Below are 25459 nucleotides of genomic sequence, written 5' to 3'. Positions count from 1 at the left end.
CTCCAACGCGCCCCGGCCCCCCAGCCCAGCCGGCGGGACTACATCTCCCGGCAGTCCCCGCGGCAGAGCGGACTACCGCTCCCGGCATGCCCTGCTGAGGATGGCGCGCAGGGGAGCCGCGCGGTGCGTGCTGGGGGCGAGCGGCCGGGTCGCTGCGCAGAGCACGCTGGGAAGCGCAGTCCGCCTCCCTCCGGGGAGCCCCCGGGCGGCTCCTCCACCCCGCCCGCCCCGGCAGGGCCTGGCGGAGCGGCTGGCAGGGCGGGCGCAAGTCTTCCACGTGAGGCGGAGCGGTGCGCGGCGATTGGCTGCTGTCAGGGGAGGGGGCGGGCCCGCAGGGAGGGCTTCCGGTGTCCCTGGTTCGGCAGCTTGTTTGGATGCTGCCGTCACATCATGGCGACGCGCGGAGCGGAGGCAGCGCGCGGAGGAGGCAGCAGCGGCAGCGCGGCGGGACGGCGCCACAGTGGCGGCGAGGCGGCGGCGGCCCCGAGCGGCAGCCCGCAGGTGAGGCGGCGCGCAGTCGGGCCCGGGGGGAGGGCGCTCTCCTTCTCCGCCCCACCGGCTTGTGGTGGCTTGATCCCCGCCTCCCCCGTCCCCATGCGGCCTCCGCGCTCCGCTGCCGGCCAGCCTGGGCGCCCGGGGCTGGGGCAGGTAGTGCCCTCGCTGCTTCTCCACGCTCTCGGGAGCCTGCGCTGCGCAGGCCGGGCGCCGCTCCGCTTCCCCCGAGACCGGACCTGTCGCTGCAGCCGCGGGTGCGTGTTGGGGGGTGTCTGGGCATCGCCCCCGGGCAGCCGTGCTCGCTTGACGGGGCTGGGGGTGGCTCTGCCCCCCCGGCCTTCCCGCTCCGGCCACTGGCGGGGAGCTCGGCGGGGGCGGGGCAGTCCCTGCCTCGCGCGCGCGGCGGGCCGTTGGGGGCGGCGGCACGTGGCGGGGCCCGGTGGGTGGGGACGGGGGCCCGTCGCGCTCGCCGCTGCGCGGGCAAGGGTCTGGACGGCCTTGGGGGCCTTTGCCGGCCTCCCCGGGGGCTCTGCTGGGCCGTCCCCCCTGCCCTCGCCCCGGCGAAGGGGAAGGGGCCGCGGCCCGGCGGTGTCGGGCAGCCCCGGCGCCGCTGCCGGCACTTGGCGCTCGCCAGGGCGAGCGGTGTGGCTGAGGTGAGAGGTGCGCCTGGCAGCGGCGGGGCTTCGCCCGCCTGCCCCCGCTTGCCTCCGCTTGCCTGTCCCCTCCCGCCTGGCCACCCTGCCTGGCTCCAGCGCGGTGGGGGGAGACCAGGGGTGGCAGGAACATTCCGTTACCCTCCGAAATAGGTAAAAATGACCTTTTCTCTTTATCTGCCAAAACTACGCTGAAAGCAACGGTGTCCTGGCATCCTTAGTGACTTTACAGTAATTTCTTTTATGCATCTTTCTAGGAAAACCCGAACAGCAAAGACATAGAATGTGTATTAGTTTTCTCCTAAAGGTAGTATCACCACTAGAGTGTTTTACATGACAGAACCGCCTTGGTTATCTCATGTGCCACTTTGGGATCTTATCCTGTCTCCTTGCATAAATTCAAGTGCCTTTTTTGTGGTAACTCTTTTTTCTGACATATAAAAGATAATAACATCCCAGAAATAGTAACTCTGTGGTGTTTGTTTAGTTTGGCTTTTGGAGAGAGATTTGGGAGGCTATGGAGCTAGTTTTTCTCCGTGAAGAGCTATCTTTTCTGCTGTGTGTTTTCTGAAGATTTTACTAGGAAGTGGCTTTTAAGTAACTTCAGTGTCCACTATGAAAGCAGAAGGTGACGTTGTTTAAAAACTAAAAACCAAAACAAAATGAAAAAAACAGCATCTCCACATAAAGTCCATTTGACTGTGGGTATATGAAATAAATGGTGGCTTGTGACAGGGAATATAAAGCAGATTTTCCTTTGAACTTTTTTTGTGAATTAAAAATCCTTCAGCAATCTCTTGCAGGTTTCCCTCCCCCTGCCTTGGTACACAGGAGCTTCTTTATTTTTAGTTTCCTTGTGACCTGTTTGCATTGGGAATTCAGAACTTGTCTACCCTGCTTTCTCCAGAAATGTGCTGTGGATGACTAGAAAACGATTAGTTTTATAGTAAAGAGGAAGTGAAACCTCATTGACGGAAGTGATTCATGCTATATTAAATGTTTTCTTAATTATCACCTGTCTCAGATGCTTGCATTAAAGAAGGCCTCGTGAAATGTGCAGCACTTGCCCTGCATATAGGTGCACTGAAAGTTTCCATTTAAGCTTTGGGTTACTCCAGTGAAATTTTTGCTAGAATTACAGGAAGTAGGGTTTGTTTTTATTATTTTTTTAAGCTAAAACAGGGCAGAGATATTTCTAATCTGTTTTTGGAACACGACAAAGAAAAATGATACAAATCCAACCTCTTTGTTTTGTTTTTTCCTTTGTGGTTATGTTTGAGGTAAATAAACCAGCTATTTTTAAGAGCAGGAGTGTTGTCATGAGGCCACTGAAAGAGAAAGAAGCATGGAAAGGGCAACTGAAAAAAGTAAGGCCCATAAGCAATAGCCATGTGAGAATATAAGTGAACCGGTATCAAAGACCATATTTTGAATGTAAGGCCAACAGCGGTGGAATTCTGTTGACTTTTTATAAATATAAAATGCAGGTTTCCAAAGCAGATGTTGCTTAATCTTCTTCCTGCTGTGTTGGGACTTCTAACCTTGTGATGCTTTGAAACTAATGATGTGCCATACAGCAAGTGCCTCACTCCGGTATTTTGAAAGAAGATAAATGAGTGCACAGAACATAATTTTTAATGTAATGACAGAACAAGGAGGAATGTTTGTTTGAAATGACTTTCTGATCTCATAACTCAGATCTTAGTTCAGTGGGGAGGCCACCTCAGGGGCCATCAGGTTTTCAGAAAGGTATAATTAGACTACATGATGATTTAGGTCAGTGAGCACAGTATAGAGAAGTACTGCATGGACAAATAATCTTAATAAGCTAGTCTTGTAGTCACAAGCGTATGAGTTACTGTGTCTAAACCAGTGGATGAAGGTGCACCTGCTATAAAATTCAAACTCAAATTTTGTGACAGCCCCAAGTGCTAGTTTTTATGGAGAAACCATGAATAAAATTACTACCAAGAATGACTTCAAACTGATTTTCAGCACAATACAGTTAAGTTACATTAAGTATCTGTGCTGAGGAAAAGTGTATTATAATACATGCGTGTTTTCAAAGTAAGTTTTCTTGTGTTAGCAGGTAAAAGTAAATTGCTGGAATGCAAGAAGCCTGAAATTTGTTATAAACAATAAACATTTATGGTAAATATGATGTACTTTCTGCCACAATATTTTTTTAATGTAATTGATCAGGATAGGGGTGTAAGGCTAATATTCCAGTTGTGTGTGTGATAAGTTTGAAAATGTAGTCAGAGGAACAGTGTTACGCAAATGGTCTTTTCTGGAGCCTGATGCTGAGCCTTTTTTTTTTTTTTTTTTTTTTTTTAATTTAGATTGTCTTACAGTTGTGAAAATCTGTTTTATGTACATATGTTTGTTCTAAAGCTTCCAGAATATTTTTTGAAAGTATTAGCAATTCTGAAGGTTAATGTTGTGAGACTCTTTTCACAGTGTAGGCCACCTGCTACTTTGGGGAATGTAGGAGATGTCTAGATAGATTAATGCTAGTGCTTGCCTTTTTTTTTTTTTTTTTTTTTTCCTCTGGATAATTTACTAACATTTAGGAGAGAAAGAGTGTTGTTGTACCTACTAGTTATAGTTTCTTTTAATAAGAGCTACAGAGAGGTGTTTTAGGTAGGGAAGATTGCGTATGTGTGTGCGCGGGAGTATACAGTATAGTTATACGTAGCACCAATAATAAATGCAGTATATTTTTGATAACACTGTATGTTACAGACTTTTGTAGCTACTAGAAAAAGAAAATAAGTCTGTTCGTGATACATTTTGGTGTGTAAGTTCTGCCTAGGTGTCTGTTTTGTCTTTATGTGCAGCACATGTTGCTGAAGCAGTAGTGTTTGAAGAAAAGTTGGCTTAGGCTTTTGTGATCATAGCCGTATTTCATATATAGGACACCTGTCTTGCACTCTCGTCTTTTAGGTGTGAAGTAAGGTAGAGCTTTCCCAATGTGTGCCTTTTTGATCAAGGTACAAGTTGAGAGAACAGGGCAGAAGACAACAAAAACATTGGGGTGAGCAGGAGTGATGTTACCAGTGACTTCCTTACAGGCATCTTCAAGTTGTTTGGCTTGTAACTCTGTCTTAAATATCTTGAAGATGATATGTTTATTCAGAAATATCAGCACCTTGTAAGAGCTGGTTTCACAGCTAGGTAGGTGGTGTCTTATTTTGTAATGGCAGAGTTTTGAATTGTGATAAATTTTGTCATTTTATGAAGTGGCATGTTATCTGTGCAACATACCCTGTGTATCACTGAAAAATCTTTCTAGGTGTGTGTAACAATCTAGTTCTGGTCTGTCACATTATAAGCCAGCTATCACTCAAGCTGGTTCGAAAACTGGAGGTTGGAAGCCAGCTGAGAGAGCATGGTAGCAGCTAGAAAAGGTGATGGTTATTTCAGTAGAAGGTCTGTGGTGGAGTGGTTTTGTTTTGTTTTTATTCAGTCAGTACTGAATCAGCGCTATTATACAATGTGCTGTTGGAAGTTCTCTGCTCTGGCTGGAATGTTAAACTGAGAAGTTCACTGGTCTGATGAGCACACATTTGACAAGATAGAGGTAGTAACTGTGGTTGTTGTGACCATTGTCTCATAAGAGGGGGGCAATTTCAGTGATACTAATGTGGTTTAGTACTTAAAATTCTTCATGTGGACGTGTGTTATTGCTACACTCCAACTTGAAGCTTGATACAGATCAAATCTAAAACTATCTGCAGTTAAAGCATTTTAAAAATGAGTCTAAGAAGGCTGTTCAGACTTCTGGTTATGCTTTTACTATCTAAAGTGGCAGCTCACAGCACTAATGGAGAAACTGTTAATCATAATCAGGAAGTCATTAAACTGTTAGTGTTGTAGCCCCTTTCAGGCAATAACAGACTTCTCTTGTTTAAAATGGAAAACGAACACTTCATAATCCAGGTTAAATACAATAGAATTTTAGTATGTTGTGTCACTGGAGTCAGTTTGGCTACAACTTGATAGAATTTAAGGGGTGTTTTTTAAGGTTATTTTTTGTATGTTATCAGGTTGGTCTAGCTACTGGTAGAACCACGTCTTTAGATACAGTATTCTAGCTTGCAGTCACCAATTTTTAATTTTATTTAAGCTAAGAAAATTGTATATTATTACAGGAACTGTCTGCTGCCACACTGAGCTTTGGTTTTGCAGGGAGCATGCTTGCTTGTCACTATGCTTGACTTTGTTCCATGTTCCCTGGAAAACCAAAAAGAAGGTTGACAAGTTCTCTAGTTTTTTCACTGTTGCTAATATTTTCAAATGTATTTGAGATGTACAAGACACTTGTACAGAAACCTTTTTCTTCAATTCAGTATTCTGATAGGTAATTTCTGCCTTCCCTGTTAGACTTCAGAAAATGAGTCTAAAGTTCTGAAAATCCTTGTAGGTTTTTTGACAAAGGATGGAGAATACTCAGAGTTGAGAAATTACTATTGTCAGTAAAGAACTGGACTGACACCTAATTTGACTTCTACAAAAAGCTCTGCTGAATTAATGAGGTGGTGGAGTTCACTCTGTGAAACTTCCAGATGCTTTGAAATATGCTTGTCAATTGCCAGCTCTGAACTGACAGGTGTTTCGGTTACTTTGATGGTTTGCTACTAGAGCTGGGCATTTTGCAACTTACTGGTCACATGTACATCCCTGACAGTAGTTGTTATTTTTACCCCAGAAATGGCTGAATTTTCTCAGATGAAAGCCAGTGAAAAATCTGTGTTGCCTAAATGTGAATGAAGCAGCGCTTCTTGTGAACATCATCTTGCTGACAGTGTTCAGTACCTCAGTACTCAGTGTTAACTACCTACCTCTGGTGAGGGAAAGGTATCTTTTGTTTAGTTACTTGTGCTCTGGCTGTGATTAGGTTGACTTGTTTGTTTGGGGCTTTTCTGGTTTTGTTTGGCTTCTTTCTTTTTATGTGTGTATGCTGTGTTTTGGTTTTTTCGTGGTGTGTCGGTGTTTGGATTTTTTTGTGGTGGTGGTTTTTTAGTGACTCTGGTGCTTTGGCTTCTTTCCAGACATCACACTAGCACTTCTGGTTGGCAGGACTGGCTGTTGCTGTTCAGTGACCTGGGTTGCGGTACTGATCTGGCTATAAACTGTGTTAAAACATGTTGCAGGAATATTGTTGCTAGCACAACAGAGGCAGGCGTGAAAAAGAGGAATGAAAGGACAGCAAGAGAGCCGTTACAGCTGCTGTTCTATGTGTAACCACAGCCAGTCAGGCCTTCTCGACTCCTTGTTGGAGTTCCTGGCAATTTTGTGCTCCGCTTTCCAAAAGAAAATTTTGAGTCTGTTTGTGGATTTCAGAAAGTCTGGAAATACGGTGCTAAACCAGAAACTTGAGTTTAGAGCAGATTTCCCCTACCTTTGACAAGCATCTTAGGCACAAGTGTCTGAATTGGAAATTCACATTCTTTGCCATGGAAAAGCTTGCAAGTTTCGGCTGTTGCACTGGTAGTGCATTTCTACTCTGGTATAATGTTGTGTCCAGGTACCTCTAATCTTTCTTGCTTTGTCAATGTAATGTGACACAGTACCTTCAGCTTCTGTTTGAATTGTGTTTTTTAGAGAAGATCTGTGCCACAGTTTCAACCATTGGTACCTAGAAAAAGATTAAATGAGCTCTGCTGTTTTCTCATCTCTTGTCCCTTTTTAAGAAGCGTATCGTGTTTGTTAAGCTGACCGTAAGCTTGGAGGGGTAAGCCTTTCCCATGCCAATAGAAGCCTCATGGTTTAAGGCAATCTAAAGAAACAAAATTGCATTTTACATCTCTAAAAAGTCACCTGTTAAATGACATTGGCATTGGTTATTTGTTACACTAATTCTATTACTGCATTACCTTTGCAAGCATTTATCAAGTATGTTGTCTGACATAATTGGGAATGATAAAACTGCAGTCTGTTTATATTTGTCCATAAAACAGGTGCATCATTTCCACGCTTGTAAAGAGGAGCACAAAGGGAATATTCCTTGATAAGTCGAAAGTTACTCCTTAATGTTTATACAGATTATTTGCAGTTTAAAAGCTTATTGTCTTTTGTGAAAGAAATTATGTGAATTCCGTCTTCTCAAGACTGAATCAGGACTGAGAACAAGGTCTAAAGCAAGGGACTTGTTTTAAGTATAGAGAACAACTAAGCTGTTATGTGTTTTTTACAATATTAATGCTTATCTGTTTAATGATTTTTAAATAACTCTTCCAAGCATGCTGAACAAATTGGGAGTTGAAATACATCTCACAATATATTATTAGTGTTGGCTGCATTCCTTTGATGTCGGCTAATTCCTTTTGAAGAGGAAAACAGTACATCTGTGCAGAATATAAAACCCAGCGCAAATTCACAGCTTTTAAGAATTAGCACATTTTTAATATATAAGATAATCTGAAATAAATTTGTGCTTAAACAGTATAGCTCTGCCTGTAAACAAGCCCGTTTTTTTAATAATTCGTTGTGGCTTAATTACTTTCAGTTAAGTGAAAATAAATCGATAAGAAAGGATGACTTTGGCAATAAAACAAGTTCAGCTCTGCTTATCATACTTTTAACTATGTACGGATGTTGTGAAGTAGGATTGCAAGTAGACAGCAAAAAAATACACTATTGCCTTCAAGTACTGTCCTAAGTGCCAGTCTCTGTAGTGTAACGAAACAAACAAAAAGACACCCAACCAAACACCCTTGAAGTCCTCTTCAGCCTTAAATGTTTCTATGAATTGAGAATGTTGTTCTGGTGATTGAGAAAGAAGTCTGGTAGCTGTTTAATAAGCTGTGGAGTGTTATCATTAGGTTTTCTGCTCCAAAATATGGATATATCACTGCAGTGTTAAAACAGCTGGTGATGTTTAACTTTTTGGTTAAATGATTAAACATTTGGGGGTTTAAGAAATCTTTCAGGAAAGTTCTGTTTAATTGAGCAGAAACAATGTATGGTTAAAAATCATAGTGTCATGGTTTAACCCTAGCTGATAACTAAGCCACACACAACCACTCTCTTACTCCTCCTGGTGGGATGGGGGAGAGATTCAGAAAAGTAACAGTAACAAAACTTGTGGGTTGAGATAAAGACAGTTTAATAGGTAAAGCAAAAGCTGCACACACAAGCGAAGCAAAACAAGGGATTCATTCACTGCTTCCCATGGGCAGGCAGATTTTCGGTCACCTCCAGGAAAGCCAGGCTCCATCATGTTACTTGGGAAGACAAAACCATCACTTTGAACGTCCTCTCCTTCCTTCTTCCCTCAGTGTAGTATATACTGAGCATGATGTCGTATGTCATGAAACATGTCTTTTGCCATTTGGGGTGAGCTGTCCCAGCTGTGTCCCCTCCCAACTTCTTGTGCACCTGGCATGGAGTGAGAAGCTGAAATGTCCTTGACTACTCTTCCAGGCACTGGTGCCAACCAAAACATCGGTTATCAACATTATTCTCATTGTAAATCCCAAACACAGGACTATACCAGCTACTAGGAAGAAAATTAACTCTATCTCAGCCAAAATCAGGACACATAGGTCATAGGATTCCAAATCTGAAGCCAGTTAATATTCACTTTTTAAATTACTTCATAGACGTCAATTTTAACATTTCAAAATGGATGTGCTCCTGGTCCTGTTTATCGTTCTTGTTATAACAACAGATCTTCTCCAGACATGAGCTGTCAATTTTATGTGGCATTCTGATTGAAGTAGTTCAAACTTTTACCCTACCTATGTTATCAAAACAATGTATTTTTTGATTTCTTTAGGCTTCCTAGAGGTTTATTTTTCCCCTTCTTTCTTGCTGTATGTCTCTTGAATTATTTTAAAACCGGTATCTTCAGTTTTCTGAAACCCATATGAAATGAAGTTGGTTTTAATAATGGTGTCCTCCTGTCTCAATTTCTGTACCGTATTTTTCAAATAACAGTACACAAAGATAGGTCAACTCCTGCTGAGTTTTAGATTTAGTATACTTTGTGTTGATTTTTGAGATATATTTTTAGGAGCTATGAGGGAGAAATGTTTTCATTTGACATTATGTGAGATGAGATGACATTATCTGAGATGATAGCCAATTAGTCTTTGAGCTTTAAGAACAGATTTTATTTCTAGAGTATAAATGTTTTTGCCATGACAAGTTATCAAAGGGGTTTTTTTTTAAGAGTAATTAATACTTCAGGCTGTTGTGTGCTGTTTTTTTCATCAGCTTTTAGGTTCATTCTGTGTACAGTTATTGATGTACTTGTCTTAACTACAATGAGTATCATCTTGTATAATGGTGGAAGTTTACTCTTATTTATCCAGCAAAGGAAAGGTGCAAGTTTTTATTTTAAATACAGTTGCTTGGTTATTTACTTTCACATCTTCCTTTCCCTTCTGAAGTTGTTTGGTGGTGCAATGGAACAAACTGGATCTCCGGAGACGGGACTGAATAACCAGGACCAGCTGATGAACAGCAAGTACAATGAATTGTCCGATACAGCGTCGCAGCACACGCAGTCCAACTGCTTTGGCCTGGAAAACACGGGCCCATTGGAAGAAGCTGAATATATCACAAAGAACAGAAAGCACCCGGGGTCCACGTGCTGCTCCCAGGAGTCTCGTGAGGAGACTCCTGGGAGAGAAGAAGCCCGTACTGATCCACCCGATGGCCAACAAGATCCAGAGATTGAAAAACACAAAGAGAAAACTTTGGGTATGTTTTTTTTGGCATTTGCATTTTTAAATGGCTTTAATATTTTTGTAGTGTAGCTGTGCATTTGCTCTATCTTTGTCTCAGGTGTACTCTATAACCAAAACTTGTCATCTTTAACAGGATGTTCAGAGAAAATGTGCACTTCTGCTTAGGAAAAGACAGTTGTTAATGCATATATAAGAATCCTTCAGCTAGTAATGCTGTTTTTACAGGAGCTCTGATGACAATTTGGTAATTACTAATCAGCTTTTTAAATTTTTCATTATTGGATTAACTTTTAAATTTGGGATTGTGATGTTTAATGCTACCAGAGCACTGCTGATATTTAAATTCTAAAGCCTTATTAAAAACACTTGTGTGAATATCCTTTATTAGCAAAACTTAACCTTTTAAATTTCACTCTTTCAGATTTTTGGTTTTATCTGTGCTATAAACCAAATTTTTTTGTGGTTGTAAGGTAAAAGTAACTTTTGCTATCCAAGTTGTATAATGGCTCATAGGCAAGACAGATTTATTCTTACTGTGATAAATTCCCCTTTGTCATCCACTAGGATTATGCAGTTATCAAACCAGAGAACAACTTAACTCACACTAATTTCTGATGGTGCTATATTTTACTTCTAGAGGCAGGCTGCCTTTCTGGTATTTTTTTTTCTCAACATGGTTGTCTTTCGTGTAATTCATAGGAAAAGAAGTGCTATTATTAATGCAAGCCTTGAACACACTTTCTACTCCAGAGGAAAAGCTGGCAGCTTTGTGCAAGAAGTATGCTGATCTGGTAAGTAATGTGTAAAGATAGCAGGAGTTATTCATGTGTTAATATTGGCTCTGGAATGCAAGAACGTCTAATACAGGACAGTTAATGATTTTGAATATTCCGCAGTGTTGGTAGGGGAAAAAAAAACCTCAGGCTTATTGTGAGTATTGCTTCAGCCAAACTTGCATGTAGTCATTTCACTTCTACATGACTGCCTAAATTCAAAGGAAAAATAGGCTATGATAACTTTTTGTTAACTTGATGTTGGAGGATAACATCAGGATCAACAGAAAAGCTAAGAGTTTCTTTTGGGAGTAATTATTTTCCTAGTTTTTGTCTGTCGATAACGCTTTTGTGCTAGCATTTTATAATTTATACCCCTAGGATAAAGGGAAAGAACATACTGTGCTATAGAGATTTGAAAAAAAAAAAAAAGTTCAGTTATACTTAACTCTTTAGCGACTTTGGCGGGGGGGCACGAGAAGTTGGAAGGAACTAGATTTAATTTTGCTTTATGCTTTCCGATCGTGCAAAGGAACAGATTAAAAAGTATGCATTTCTTCAGTAACAAACAAAAAGGGCAAAATGTTAGCAGTAATTGATTGTTAGGTGCATTCCCACACCAAATAGGATAAATTAAAATTTATCTAAATTAATTGATTGCAAAATTAGAAAGGGAAAAAAGGCTCATAAGTTCACTTTTCAGAGTGTGCCTGGAGACAAAAATGCTTGACTTGTTCATCTTGAGGCAGGGACAGGCAAGAATGGAAATCCTGGAAATACTCTGTGTGTATGTTTTCCCACCATATTTGTAGTTATAAAATGAATGCAAAACTAAAGAGATAACTGAACAGCTTAACAACAGTGTAATATTTTCCTTCTGTGGATGTCAAGTGTATTATATATGAAAATGTTTCTGAAAATGACATAATGGTTGTACAACAAGGCATACCGCTTCTGAAATAAATTTACTTATTCTTTGAGATTAATGATGTCTCCAGAGCTTTGAGGATAAGTTAGCAAGTAGTGTTTTTAGTCACAGAAGCAATACTAATTACTTAAGAACAGACTTAGATTAGTTCTGTTTAGGAAATCCTGAGTCCTCCTTGGACATCTGTTTATGTTTTTGCTTTGTTTTCCTTGTTCTCTCTCACGTGCACACTCTTGCTAACGAGTGAATTTCCCACAAAACCAGCAGCTTCTCTAAGAAGGTACTTTCATTTAAATGAGGAACAATACTTCCATAGTGCAACTGAAGGGTGGAGAGTCCACCTAAAAATGAGCATTCATATTGTGAGAGAAAAATGCAGTAAATGACTTAGTTCTTCTGGGCAATGGCTTGTGCATGTGATACCTTTTTTGTATGAGTGGACGTCTTCCATGTCAAATCACAGTGGTGACGATGGCTGACATGAGGAGCTAGATTAGGGTGAATTCCTCACTTCTGCCGAAAGAAAATAGTGGGCACCATCTTCACTTTGGGTTCCCTTGTTGAAGGAGAGATCTCAAACCAGTTAGGGAACAGCCAGACCAAACAAATTGCAATTTCCTTCAAGAAGCTTGGCAATCAGGAGAGACCTGTTTGCAGGTTTGTTCCCCTTCCAGGAGAGGATCCATAGTCTCTAGGCAGAGTAAGCATTCACAGTCCACAGATAGTCACCATCCTAGAAAAGTTGCTTTCCCCATGATGCTCTGAACTGCTGGGAAATTGGGTGGGAGCTTGTCTGGGTGTAACGGTAGCTCTATCTTAGGTGAATGAGTCTTAGAGGTACTCTGTTCCCCTTAGAAAGTTTAGGTTGGATCTGGTTGTGTTTCTTTTAAGATGCGTTCTTTTCTTCATGACAGTGGTGGTGAACCACTGGCATAGGCGTCAGATTTAATGCCAGCAGAGGTTTGAGCTGTTAATGACAGTGCACCTACAATGCTTTTTTTCTTTTTTTAAAGATTCATCATCTTTAAAGCTCACTGTCAGGTTTTTCAGTCGTGTCTCATGAAAAGGACTGTACAATGAAGGTAGGAATGCCTCTCTCCTGGCAAAAGATCTTCCACAATTTTTAATTTTTCTAATTTGGAATCTATCAGGAGATCAGTTTGTGATGCAGGAAGGTTTGCATCCTTGGTGATATGTCTCACACTGGCATACTTTTAGGGGCCTGAAGTTCTGTAGGTATGCGAACAGCACAGCCACTTGAAGTGTTTTTTCTGGCCACTCAAGAAACAGTCTTTTTATGTTTGAGTATCAAAATATTACCTTAACATACCTTTTCTCAAAACTAGATTAAAGATACATTTAATTTACTGTTGTCATGGAGGTCCTTAATTTTGTTTTTTTTTTTTTTCTTTTGTGCATCAGCATTGTTTTGAGCTCTTTCAGAAAACCAGTATTGTATTCTTTTCTGTCATGGTGATGTTCCTTGTTGCCAGCCTTCTTTTCCTGTGGTGTCCCGAGGCTGAGGCACTATCTAATAAGGAGCAGTGTTATGCTTAACATTGTTACCTGCTTTACAATAGAACAGATTCTAAATAATATGGTTTCTCAGGGAGCCCAAAAATTGTGTGTAATGAACTTACTCTCAACTAGATATTAATGGAAGAAAATTCTATTCACTGGGTGTTCATAGAACAGATTTTGAAGTCAGCACTGTATACAAAGTTTAATACTGTCTTCTACCATTTAAACAGCCTAAAGGAAATTGAATGAACTTTTTGCTTCACATGCTTGAGACTACAGATCACTTAAGTCATCAAAGTGTGAGCAGTGCAGCTTTAATAGTATTTGACTTGATTTGTCAGGCCTGCTAGTTTTATCTGTTCCTTTCTGAAATACTGTAGCATTTTAGAAACTTCTATCAATTACTGCTTCATTTGGTAGGAGCTCCTGCTGACAAGAGCCAACTCTGTACAGTTCTGTAGGTTTTTTCTTTTTGATAGTAAAAACAAGACCTGTTGGATAAACAGCTGTGTGAACCTTATAGATAAGAGAGTGGAAAAAGTTGTGACTTGTTGAAAAGCTGGTCTCAGCTGGCTTTTAATTTTATCTGCCGCATCCTCCTTTCTCAGGCCTAGTCCTACGCATTAGCTGAATGCAAGCTGATAGGCCATGGTCAAAAGGTCCGTGGTCCCTGTTCTTCAAAGGCAAATGTTGATTAAGTTGGAATTTGTATATTTTCACCTTCGGTCCTTAACACATTTAGAGTTGTCTGTAGGATGATGGGAGCTTCTCTTAAGATCAACTTGGGGTCTGAATGAAATTATTTCAGTTCCTTGCTTTCATCTGAAATGTTTAAAAGTTTGAATGTGCTCATCTAGATGCATAAAAATAGTTTCACCTGTGTTTATTTAATAAATATACTCTCTAATGTTAGTTGGAGGAGAGCCGGAATGTTCAAAAGCAGATGAAGATACTGCAGAAGAAGCAAGCACAAGTTGTGAAGGAGAAAGTCCACTTACAGAGTGAGCATAGCAAGGCCATCTTGGCACGTAGCAAACTGGAATCTCTCTGTCGGGAGCTACAGCGTCATAACAAGACTTTGAAGGTTAGTTTATTTACATAAATTACAGTGCCAGTGGTGGCAGAAATATTTCTTAGTGATTACTGCTCAAAATAAGGACTGCTGCTTTTTACTTGCAACTTTTAGCTGTTACCTGTACCTGCAGAAGGTGAGAGGCATGTGGCATAAGTGTGCCTGATTTTAAGGTAAAGAATATGGGGGAAATTCAACTTACCAGTTTTTTTTTTCACCTCAAACTGGTTCATATTACTTGAAGTATGTGGTCTTGCCATATTTATTTCTGGGAGCAATGCTCGTGCCTGCTGGAAAAAATAGCACAAGTGAAATAACAGCATGAAATGGCAGGGTATCAAAAAAGGCTTAATTCTGTCAGAGTATAATGGATGGGAATGAAATGGAAGGGAGCCAAGAGGTTCTTTTGTTTGAGGAGGTTTCATTATAATATCAATGCTGTTTTTAACAGCTGGGTAATTCTTAAGTTTGCAAAGGTATTAATGTAGCATCTTAGAATACCAGCCTCTGAATAATGTTGGTAGTGGTAAGGACAAGATTCTCAAAAGTTTTGGAATTCCTAGATTCTTTGTTTCATGTACTTCATATGGATAGTCACCATATAGCATGTTATGATTGTGGCTTATGTTAACTCTGGCACCATAGAACTGTACAGAAGTAAATTATTGCCATTGTTTCTCACTCATATATGAAAAAGGTGCATGATTTGGCTTTAACATGTTAATCTCTCATAAAAGGAAGAAAACATGCAGCAAGCTCGTGAAGAAGAAGAAAGACGGAAAGAAGCAACTGCACACTTCCAGATTACACTGAATGAAATTCAGACTCAACTGGAACAGCATGATATACATAACGCCAAGCTCCGCCAGGAAAACATTGAACTGGGGGAAAAACTGAAGAAACTCATTGAGCAGTATGCATTGCGTGAAGAGGTGCTTGCATTATGCTTTTAATGGGATTCTGTCAGTTCCTTAACTGTGAGGATCAGATAATTATTTAAGGGGCAGAAGAAACCCTAGTACTTTACAGCAATTGTTTCTACATATTTTAAATTATTCTTTCTACTACACTACTTTGAAAAATTAAGTAGTCGTTTGGCCCTCTATCTGCTTTTCCTGTCTGCGTATCTAAATTCAAGATGCATTGAAAAAAATCTTTCACAGTAAAAACTGCTGAGTAGAAACAAGTTGTTCAGAGATTGTGGAACCTCTGTCTTTAAAGGTATTTGGAATTCATCTAGCCAAGGTTAGAGCACCCTGATCAGACTTGTTTGAGTGGGTTTCCAGAGGTTATTTTCAATATAAATAGGTATTGGTGTTTGAAGTTCTTCTAAAATATAATTTCACATTATAATGGGAGAGGTTATTTGAGTTATTTGCCATCTTATTGGTTTTGGTTCATTAAGGTTAGGGGTTTTTAGGAGGTCCTTTGCATATGTAGCTCCTTCTTGTTGGCATAGAATCAAAATAAGCTATGTTTTAAGAATATGTTTGGACTGATGTCATGGAAATGACTGTAATATAGGGCTAACTGAGCTAGCTTGGCACCAGTATGTGAGCCTAGCCAGTCTGAGCTATGCTAGTGGAAAACGGCCAGTTCTCCTTGTCAAAGAGAGAACTAAGCTTCAAGGAGTTCTGCAGCTAAGATTAGTTTGTGAGTTCTTAGTTGGCACAGGATGTTTGGAATATAACTTCTCAAGTGGGTTTTTTTGTGTGTGTGTTTTAAATGTGGATCAGTTAGAAAGCTCTCTGTAGACTTGTTCCCTACCTTTTGTGATTGTGAAATATTTGCATCTACAATGAGATAATTAGAAGTAACAAAGTAAAATAAGGATTAGAGGTAGGTACACCAACTTTAGAAGAAAGGATGCAGACTACTTGTTACAGAATTTTTGAAATGTCTGGTGTGAAGTGACTGACTGTACTGTATCAATGTAATAAAATATGTGTCTGGTTTCCATGAAAGACAAAAGTGTAGATATAATGTATGAAGATAGAGGGAGAAAAAAGGCTTGTAAAACGGTCTTTTGCTGCTTTTTCTTTTGCATGAAACTTCTAAACAACATGCATCTCCCCATATGTGCACACTTACCTTAATTGACCATTGAACTGTTTATATTTGACAAATATAGTTTTCTTTTTTCCTTTAGCATATTGATAAAGTGTTCAAACATAAAGAGCTGCAGCAGCAACTTGTGGATGCCAAACTTCAGCAAACTACTCAACTTATTAAAGAAGCAGAGGAAAAACATCAGCGAGAAAGGGAGTTTGTAAGTGAATTCTTTGTATGTTAAGAGAAATTACAAAACCCACCAAACAAGATTTTTCATTATTTAAAGTAAAATAAATAAATAGCAAAGCAAATACAGCAAATTGAGAGGACTGTCTTCTGAAAGGTAGGATAGATATCAAGAGCGAGACTGGGATTTGTGTATGATGCCTGCAATATTAATGTCCATATTTACAGGCAAGTGATGTTATTGTTTGCTGGATATTATTTAGATTTTCCTTAGACTGGAAGATGTCTTGAACTGAAACATGAAAGGTACTTTCTTGCAGTCAGGAGTTGTAACTTCTGGTTTTATGCTGTAAGAAATAACAGATGCAAAATAGAGAGTATGCTTTTCTGAACTGTCTGTCCCCAGAACTATGCCTGATGTCTTATTTTTATGTTGGTAATCAGGAATTTACTGCAGTCTTCCAAGAAGTTTGCTTCCAATTAAAAAATAATACTTAAATGAAGATTTATTTTTTTTTTTATGCTCCTTACATATTTGTAACTTCTAGGCAAAAGCCTTACTTTTCCTGTGTGATCTTAAAATGATCATCCAGTATTGGACTGTTCTGTATTTTTAGAACATAATTTTGGAATCAGAAGCTGATGAAAATCTCTTCAAAGATGAACCTACAAAGTGGTGTCAAGTTGAAGCAAAATTGGTTTGAACTAGTCTGTAAAGTGACTGGAGAAATTGAAGTGGAAAATAAATTAGAGAGGTTACAAAACAGTCATAGACAACATACAGTTTGTTCATGAACTGCTCATATAAATTTAGCAGTTCAGACTTGCTACAGAAATAGAAATATTGACTCACGCTACCAATCAGAAAAATGTCTCAGTAAAAAGTCCTGCATGCCAGAACATGCTTTAAATTGTATATATGAAAGTGTAGTATAGTAATAAAAGAACCCATGTGAGCAAACATGGTTGAAGGGCCCTTAAGTGTTGTTAACCTTTGTTCATTTTGCCTCATAGATCAAGTTAAGCCATTCTTAGGAGTACTTGCTTCATTATGTGGCTTTTTTGCATTGTTTTTTAGCTGCTAAAAGAAGCTACTGAGTCCAGGCACAAATGTGAACAGATGAAGCATCAGGAAGCTCAGCTGAAGCAACAGGTATATATATATATATATATTTTTTTTTTTTTGTATGGCACGGTCTTTAGTAACAGCTGTTCCAAAAAGAAAATATCCAGAGGTTTGTAATTGTAGTGAATGTAACACAACATATGAAAGAATGTTATAATTTATTAGATACAACACACTTGTGAAAAGTACCTGGTATTTTTTCGAGTAAGTCTTAAATTTAATTTCCAATGATAACTCTTCAATTGGTAGCTCTTGAATAGTGAAGTATAAATTGTAAAGGCTTGCCATTTTGTACTTGCCGTTGAATACATCTGGAGAGTACTGCTACTGGAAGATGCTAAACACTGAATCGCTGGAGTTAATATCCTTTAGTAGTGTTAATATCACAGAGACTAGAGTATATGAAGGCTTAAGAATCTATTTATTGTGGCGGCTACTTTACCATTCCTTGGCTTCTCTGAAGCCGTTCTCTTTTCCAAAGGTACTTTTATATATATATATATATATATATATAGGTTTTTTATGTCTGTTCAGGACCAGAGAGGCCCTTTTGACTATGAAGAGTTAGGTGGGGATTTTTGTCCATGCAGGTTTTAGAGTTTGTTCCTTCCTGGTTTCCATCTTGTCCTGTCGTGGAGGATTGTGAGCAAACAATGTCATGTTTATCCCTGTAGTTACTCAAATTTAGTAACCTGAGTGTCTCTGTCCACAAAAAACTGCTGTCTTCGGATGGTTTCCTTGCTGTAAATGCTACAGCAAAATACCCTCTGAGAGTGGAGAGGTGGTCTCCAGTTTTGTACTGTGGTTCTGCATCACCTGCAGTCATTGGCCACACAAGAGCTCGGCATGAGGCAAAGGGAGATGGCAGGTTCAGCTGATGTCATAGCACCTGAGAAGCAGTAGCTATTCCTTTTATTGCTTCATTTTTTTGAGGTTTTGTATTCAGTCTCCTTGCAAGCTCTGTGTCATGCCCTTTTTCATGCTTACTGTACCTAATTCTCTTCCAGGCTTTCTAATGGTTATATTAAAAGTGTATGTGTGTATTTAAATGTAATCACACACACATATCTCTGTTGGACTTGAACTCAATAATATCCAGATTGTCCCAAATAGTTTTTTGCCACGCTTAGTCTTTTATGATTTTTTTCAAGTTGATTACCCTTTATTTAAAATCCCACTGCCTTTTTCTAATGCTTTTTAGTAGTAACAATGTGTATAGTTTGTGGTTTCCTGGGACTGACAGCTTTTTGTAGGACGAGATGAGCTGGAAAGTTCAGTCACAATAATGGCAAAGAGTCACGATGTACTGTTGACAAGCTAGGTAATTTCTGTTATGAAATTTCCTCTACTGTTAGAGTAAAATACAGTATTTTGTGCTCTGTGCTGTATTGTCCTGCAACCCCCAATGTAAGAATGGAGAAATCTGATTACTCTTCAGTTGGAGTAAGAAGATACTAGTAAATGGTCATGTATTCTTAGAACATCAAATTGCACACTGATAGTATGAGTCATTTTAATAAGAGCCATAACCTATTTTTCTTAAACTATGTTAATTAAAGAAGGAACAGCAAAATATGTTCTGATTTACTTTGTGGTGCGGGGCAAGAACATTTTATGTAATCAAATGTCAATGCTCTTCACTTTTTTAAAATGGAATGCTTTTTGCTCTTAAATGAATTCCACGTCAGTATTGACTTTCCATGATTTTTCTTCACTGGGCAGATTTCATAAATAGTGAATCTGTATTTTGATTTCCAGAATGGATCATGTTTATTTTGTCCCAGACTTGGTTATTAGCTTTGGCTGGTTAAGGTGGAAAGGTCTTTTTTAAAGTTTAATTTCAGTAACCATATGCTGGATTTCCTGTATGTGTATATACGCCCACTTTTTTTTTTTTTTATGAGATAGTGATGAACTGTGATGTTTTCCAACATTTTATTAAACATAATATCCTTTTTACTTCAAGATATATTGCTATTCTATAAACATAGAACTCTCCTTTATTAATATAATTTGAATAGCATGCTTTCAGTCAGGTTTTGCATGCTCCTCAAAAAGAAATTGTAGGGTAATATAAAAAATAAAGTTCCTCTTCTGCTATTTTGAGTTTAATTTTGCCTCGTACCTTAATATTTTTGTATTTGTGTACAGCTCTTCAAATTAATGTTCCTTCCTCCTTTCCCACAGCTTTCTCTTTACATGGATAAATTTGAAGAATTCCAGACCACCATGGCAAAAAGTAATGAACTCTTTACAACCTTCAGGCAAGAAATGGAGAAGGTATCTTATAAAATTACTTAGTTTCATAACAAGTAATATAAAAGTGCATGCTGTTAGTGGGATGCATTTTAGATTTTGTAGCAGTATTTCCCTTCTGAAAAAATATGGCGTATTTTGACATTTAATTTGGATCATAAAGTAGGGCATAAGAATTTGTCATATTATGGAAGAGAAATGTAATTTTTCTAGTTTTTGACATTTGCATAATATCTGCAACCCAATTTCAGTGTTTTATCAAAGGCATACAGTACTTCCGAGTCTTTTTGGCTGTGTTCATGTTTTAAAACTTATTTCCCTGGAGCTTTTTATTAATTGTACTTGAAGGTTGCTAGTCTGCTGCTTTTAAGAATCGACCTTTTATTTGAATGCAGAATCTGTATTTGTAGGGTTGATTTTTGTGCAGAAGGATTTTTCTGTAAAGTAACTTGTTCAAACTGGGCTTGGGAAGTAGCACTAAGAATTTGGATTTCTCATGTAAACCTACCTACATTGCAACACAAGCCACAAAATTAAGTCTTTTATTTATTTTTTTGTAGATGACAAAGAAGATTAAGAAACTGGAAAAGGAAACCATAGTGTGGCGTACAAAGTGGGAAAACAACAACAAGGCTCTTCTGCAAATGGCTGAAGAGGTAATTATCTTTTAAGCACCAGAATGGCTGAAGTAGAGTCTGTGTCCTGCAGAACTTTGTACAGCTTTTCAGTTTTAGAGAACTAGAAATAATACACAGTAGCCCCTTCTTGGATTGCCTGCCCTTTGTTTCCTCTTGTGTAAATGGTACTGTTTTACTTAGACACGGAAAATAAAAAGTTGCTGTATGAATCTAAACTCCTGAGACAACAAAAAATTCAGCCTCATCTTTCCTTGCTTACTGTTTAATTGGTGGGATAATGTGTATGAAATCATACCAGCTGAATGAACTTGCTGTATTTTAGTATGCTGAGCAAAGGTCAATCAGTGCAGCAGGCTGACATGAAGGAAATAACCTGTGCGTAAGGGATCAGTTATTTTCCCACACTGCTGCTGCTTTTGAGGTCGTAAGGTGGCATTACTTAAGCAAGAGAAGAGCTAAAATGGTTTTCACACAGGCCCTAGGCACACAGTCCTGCCTACGCTGTCTAATGTTCAAGTATATTATGTATGTTCTTGCTAAACCCTGCTAGGTCATATAGGTTCTCCTATAGTGCTGCTTATCTTCCTCTGTCCTTTGAAGGCATTGGTTGGGAGAGCTGTGAGTATGGTACCATCTGACCTGGATTCTGCTGCTGGATTGTAGATTTCCCATTTGTAAGCCCTTGTGCTCCCTCTAGTTCCCCTTATTTGGTTAGGATTGACTGCTTTGTCGGACTTCGTGTTGGGATCCTCACCAATACGCAGCCCTCGGTTACAGTGAGTATTATGCAGTTAGACAGTTCTCATTGCTTGTTTCTAAAGCTGTTAGTTGCCACTCCAGCTTAGACAAAGCATCTGAAGTGTGGTGGTCAAGGATGCTAGAATTTGACCTACTGGATTAATTAAGGCTTAATATCTAGGATTAAATACTGGTGATTCTTTTCATTAATTTAAGAAAGAAAAAATCAGCTGGATCACAGAGCTTTTTTTTCCTTTTGTCCTTCAGAAAACAGTAAGAGATAAAGAATACAAGGGCTTTCAAATAAAACTGGAGCGTTTGGAGAAGCTCTGCAGGGCCCTTCAGACAGAAAGGAACGAGCTGAACGAGAAGGTGGAAGTCCTGAAGGAGCAGGTTTCTCTCAGAGAAGCAGACGTGGATCTTGCTGAGCAGGTGTTGCAGTCCTGCACGCTCAATTCCCACGAGGAGCTGGGAACTCCCACTGACACGGAACCAGGGATCCAACCCCATGTGCAATCACTTGCGGCAAATAGTTCTGAAAAGACTGTCTTGACAAGTCCTGTTCCTGGCACTGAATCTGTAGACTAAAACAAAGTGTAAACACTGTATCGAGAGATATATTTTGTGTATAACTTTCTCTGTTGGTGGTAACTATTTGGTTTTGTGGTGAAAATTTTCTTACTTTTTCTACCATATCTGTATTTTCTTAGAACTACTGGACTTATGTGGTACAGGAAGCTGCATAGCAGCTTTAAATAGCTTAAACTATAAATTTTCCACAACTGTGTTGCACATCTGCCTCATTTTTTAAAAGAAAATATTTTTCCATAAAAGGATGCATGTGCATTTCCTCCCCACAACACAAATCACTGTCATGGAAGACCGTGTACAGATACAACATCGTTCCGGGGAAAACAGTGACAGCATGTCACTTTTTTGGTTTAAAGAACAACATTCTAGTTTTGCTCGTTGATTTGCCGCTCAGTATACTGAAGATTACCAATTTTCCCCGTAAATTTACCTACGTAAGGATTTCTAATGGCCAGTAAAAAATGTCAGCTTTCCCCTGTAGTACGTTTTCATATATACGAATGACCAAGGTCCGGAATATAGTAAAAGATAAGTTTAAAGGGTTTTATGTACTTCATGGTATGAAAAAAACCATCTTTGAAATACATTGATTTGCAGCTGGTGAAACAGGGTGTACAACTTTTTGCAGACTTCTCAGGGTTGTGTTGTGAAGGTGGGTTTGGCCTCTTTGCCCTGCCTGTGAACGTGTTAAATACAAATGCGTGAGAAGATGTACAGCAATGTCGCAGAGTGGAATTTTGCAGTTGTGTAGCCTATTGCACAAGTGTCGGTCACGTTCTTCCCTCTGAGCTGCCGTGTGTCCATCATGTGGGTACCCTGACCAGAGAAATCTGTCACTGTCTAGATGAATCTCTGGATTATCCAAAGGGCTGGAAAATAGACATTTCCTGCCAGAAGTGTGGAAGACACAAGTCTGTGGCGTATAGGCTTTCTCTAATAGCCTTTTATGCAATGCGTTTAAGCGTTAGTTAAGTGTATGCTGGTTAATTGAACGTGTAGATTCAAATACTCTTCCTGAAGTACAACATGGAGTTTCTTGCACACTCAGCCTCGAAGCTGTACCAGTTGGCAGCGTGCCTTCCCAGTTAGGTTGTCTGGTAAAGGTGGTACTTGCATACCACAAGCAAAGCTCCCTTGTTGACCTTAATCCGTGTAGTCTTTTCCTAGAGAATTTGATATTCATATTTTGACTTCTGAGAGAAACTAGGACCAATGTTTATTTTTTGGCAAGACAATGTGTGAAATAACTTCAAGCTACCCTTAACTTTAGTTACCATGTACTTATTTTCTAGCTTTGGTTGCTGTAGTTTTAAGAAATACGAGCATGTGTAGCCTTTTCTGGTACTTAAAGTTCTTTGCACTTACTTGGGAGGGGGTTTCTGAATCAAGCACATCTCTCCATGAGCTTCCCACCCTCGTTGCCCTTGACAGTTTAGTGGCGAAATTACTTGAATGTTCAGGCTGCACTGAGCTCCTGATATCCTTTTCCTGTAGTGATGTACATTGAAATAATGTAGCTGTCTCTGAAAGAGAGTAAGGTTGTGTGAGGCCTGATAAATGTGTTTTAGCTCATACCACTGGGAGGAACTGTGCAAAACTGACACTTGTTAAATGGTGGAGCAAATGGGAAGCTGGCCGTCTTTCTCCTAGATGTGTGCGGGTTTTGTGTTTGTGGTCCAAGCACAATGCAGGAATGAAAAGAAGGTAGCAATGAGCAGTCAGGTTAGACTCAGAGCTTTGAAATGTTAATCATGCTAACCATATAGCATAAAAATACTGGAAAGGAGTATTTCAGACTTGCTTTTCAAATTACTTGCTTTATAGAATCAAACTGCTTAAAAAAAATGGTTGTTGCAAGAACTGGTTTTCAGCTAACACTACGCATGAAGTAACTTTCCTGAGGAAAAGTGAAAAACTTTGTATCTGATGCATTATACCCTTGGCAAGGTAGGACATGAAGTTTTCTATTTTTACAATTTATTATTTGGACATTTGTATCTTTAACAATTCTTTCTACAGTGCTTATTCTATGTGGAGGCAAGAGAGAATTTGTGGACCCTGATGAAGAATATTTTAAAGGGCTTTTAGAGACATGACATATGTATAGACCAGCAATACAAATATATTTGTTACTGACTTTACATGTAAATGATGCAGAACATCCCAAGTGAAAGGCTTTTAGAGGGGGGGGATATCTTTCCTACCCTTAACACACCAATGTCATAGCAACTTCTTTGGCCAAGGTGAGCTGGACTTTGCTTCCTGAAACCAGTCAATACAGTTTCATGCATAGCTCAAAGAGTTATGTTAAAAAAAGGAAAAAAAAAAAAGACAAATTTCTATAAGGGATAAGCTCAGCACTCTAACTGATCTGCCGTACAGCAGGCTATTGCACTGCCAGTCTGCAGCCAAACTGGCTTCAGTAGGGGTTTTACGTCAACTTGTATTAATGCCTTTCTCCCACTAACGTAAACTATTTAACCTGGGCTGTGAACTGATGTAGCCTGAAATGCGTATGTCTGGTTGCCAGAACTCTGGGGCCTGATTGACAGTTTCACCATGATAAAGCTGCAAAAGGCTAAATTATATGTGATGCAAGATCCAAATATTTGTATGCGTACGCAAGCAAGTTAGGGCTGTATCTCTAACGTTTTGTCCTTCTTTTCATTACACCTGGTTATGTTACAGTTCAATTCTCAGGTGTTGCAGAAAATCTACCTCTTTGGACTGTAGATGGAAATAACTGTGAAAAAAGTGATGCAGAAATCTAGTTTGTGCTAAACACACTGCTTTATTTTTACAACCCATGTCTGCTTTCATGAGGAAAAATGATAAATGAACAGGCAGTCTTTGTTTTGCTTTTCAAAAACATTTTGTAGAGATTTTTCACTAATGTGAATCTGAAATTTTATCTACTCGATTCTGTATAGATTAAGTAAATAAGTATGCTTAATATATTGGACTCTGAGTTTTTCTTTAACATCATATTCATGTCTTCTGACTGGATCTACTGAGCTCATTGTTTCTGTTGTAAAACTCGAGAATGACTATCAGAAGACGTGAAGTTTGAGTTCAAGCGCTACTGTTGTAGTGCGGGGTGCTGTGACAGGCTCACGCCCACGAGCCACGTGTGGCAGGCGGTGGCCAGGACAAGCCAGCGGGGCGCTGTGTGTGTGGTGAGGCGGAGGGCAGGGTGGGCAGAGCGAGGGCTCCGCCTGGGCCTGTGGCCGCCTCCTGGGGATTCTGCCCCTGCCTTTCATCTCCAAAAATTTATCTGCTTTAGTTCACTTGGGTGCAGTGTGACACATACAGGGGTTTATGTTCAAAATGAGGTTATCTAGCACATCAAGTGCTCTGTATTCCGTCATACAATGTGGGGTCATTTCTTACTAAGGTACAGTTTTCCTAATAACGTTAAGTGTTCTGTTTGCCTCTTTTGGAATATTCATTAACGTTTGGCAACTTCCCTAATCTTGCAAGAACTGGTTTTGAGTTCAGTTTTCCTTTAAGTATATTTTTTTCTAGGTAGCACATAGAATTGTTTCACAACAACATACTATGATCTGCCCAGTGACTCTTTGAAGGTAGAATTAATATTTTTCATTTCAATAAAATTGTTTGCTTGTTTGAAGACACACATTTCAAAAAAGCTGAGCAATGTAGGTCCTACCCCTGAGCCTTTTGTAGAGCTGTGCCGAGTATTATGGAAACCCAAGTATGTTGCCTGGTCT

At 39.5% G+C, this 25459-nt stretch overlaps 1 protein-coding gene across 3 annotated transcripts; it reads left to right on the top strand.

Annotated features, from left to right (window-relative positions):
• Nucleotides 1-332: 332 nt before the first annotated feature.
• TXLNG (taxilin gamma) lies at nt 333-24683 on the top strand. 3 transcript variants are annotated; one of them, XM_065072391.1, is made up of 10 exons: nt 333-501; nt 9548-9860; nt 10547-10638; nt 13983-14153; nt 14879-15073; nt 16291-16410; nt 17458-17532; nt 19693-19785; nt 20322-20417; nt 21405-24683. In XM_065072391.1, the coding sequence occupies exons 1-10, from the start codon at nt 391-393 to the stop codon at nt 21723-21725; spliced, it is 1587 nt and encodes a 528-aa protein (XP_064928463.1). In that variant the 5' UTR covers nt 333-390; the 3' UTR covers nt 21726-24683. The 3 variants fall into 3 exon arrangements, with proteins under 3 accessions (XP_064928463.1, XP_064928477.1, XP_021153449.2); XM_065072405.1 differs by lacking the exon at nt 333-501 and adding an exon at nt 583-749; XM_021297774.2 differs by lacking the exon at nt 333-501 and adding an exon at nt 1188-1301.
• The last annotated feature ends 776 nt before the right edge of the window (nt 24684-25459 follow it).

This window comes from Columba livia, chromosome 1 (assembly GCF_036013475.1).
Source record: "Columba livia isolate bColLiv1 breed racing homer chromosome 1, bColLiv1.pat.W.v2, whole genome shotgun sequence".
NCBI lineage: Eukaryota > Metazoa > Chordata > Aves > Columbiformes > Columbidae > Columba > Columba livia.
The sequence above is the reverse complement of the archived record's forward strand: the minus strand, read 5'-3'. Positions and strand labels throughout refer to the sequence as shown.

Coding starts and splice junctions, on each gene's coding strand:
- TXLNG (XM_065072391.1), top strand. CDS start 391: ATGGCGACGCGCGGAGCGGAGGCAGCGCGCGGAGGAGGCAGCAGCGGC. Junction 15,074..16,290: donor AGTATGCATTGCGTGAAGAG/GTGCTTGCATTA, acceptor TTTTTCCTTTAG/CATATTGATAAAGTGTTCAA. Junction 19,786..20,321: donor TCAGGCAAGAAATGGAGAAG/GTATCTTATAAA, acceptor ATTTTTTTGTAG/ATGACAAAGAAGATTAAGAA.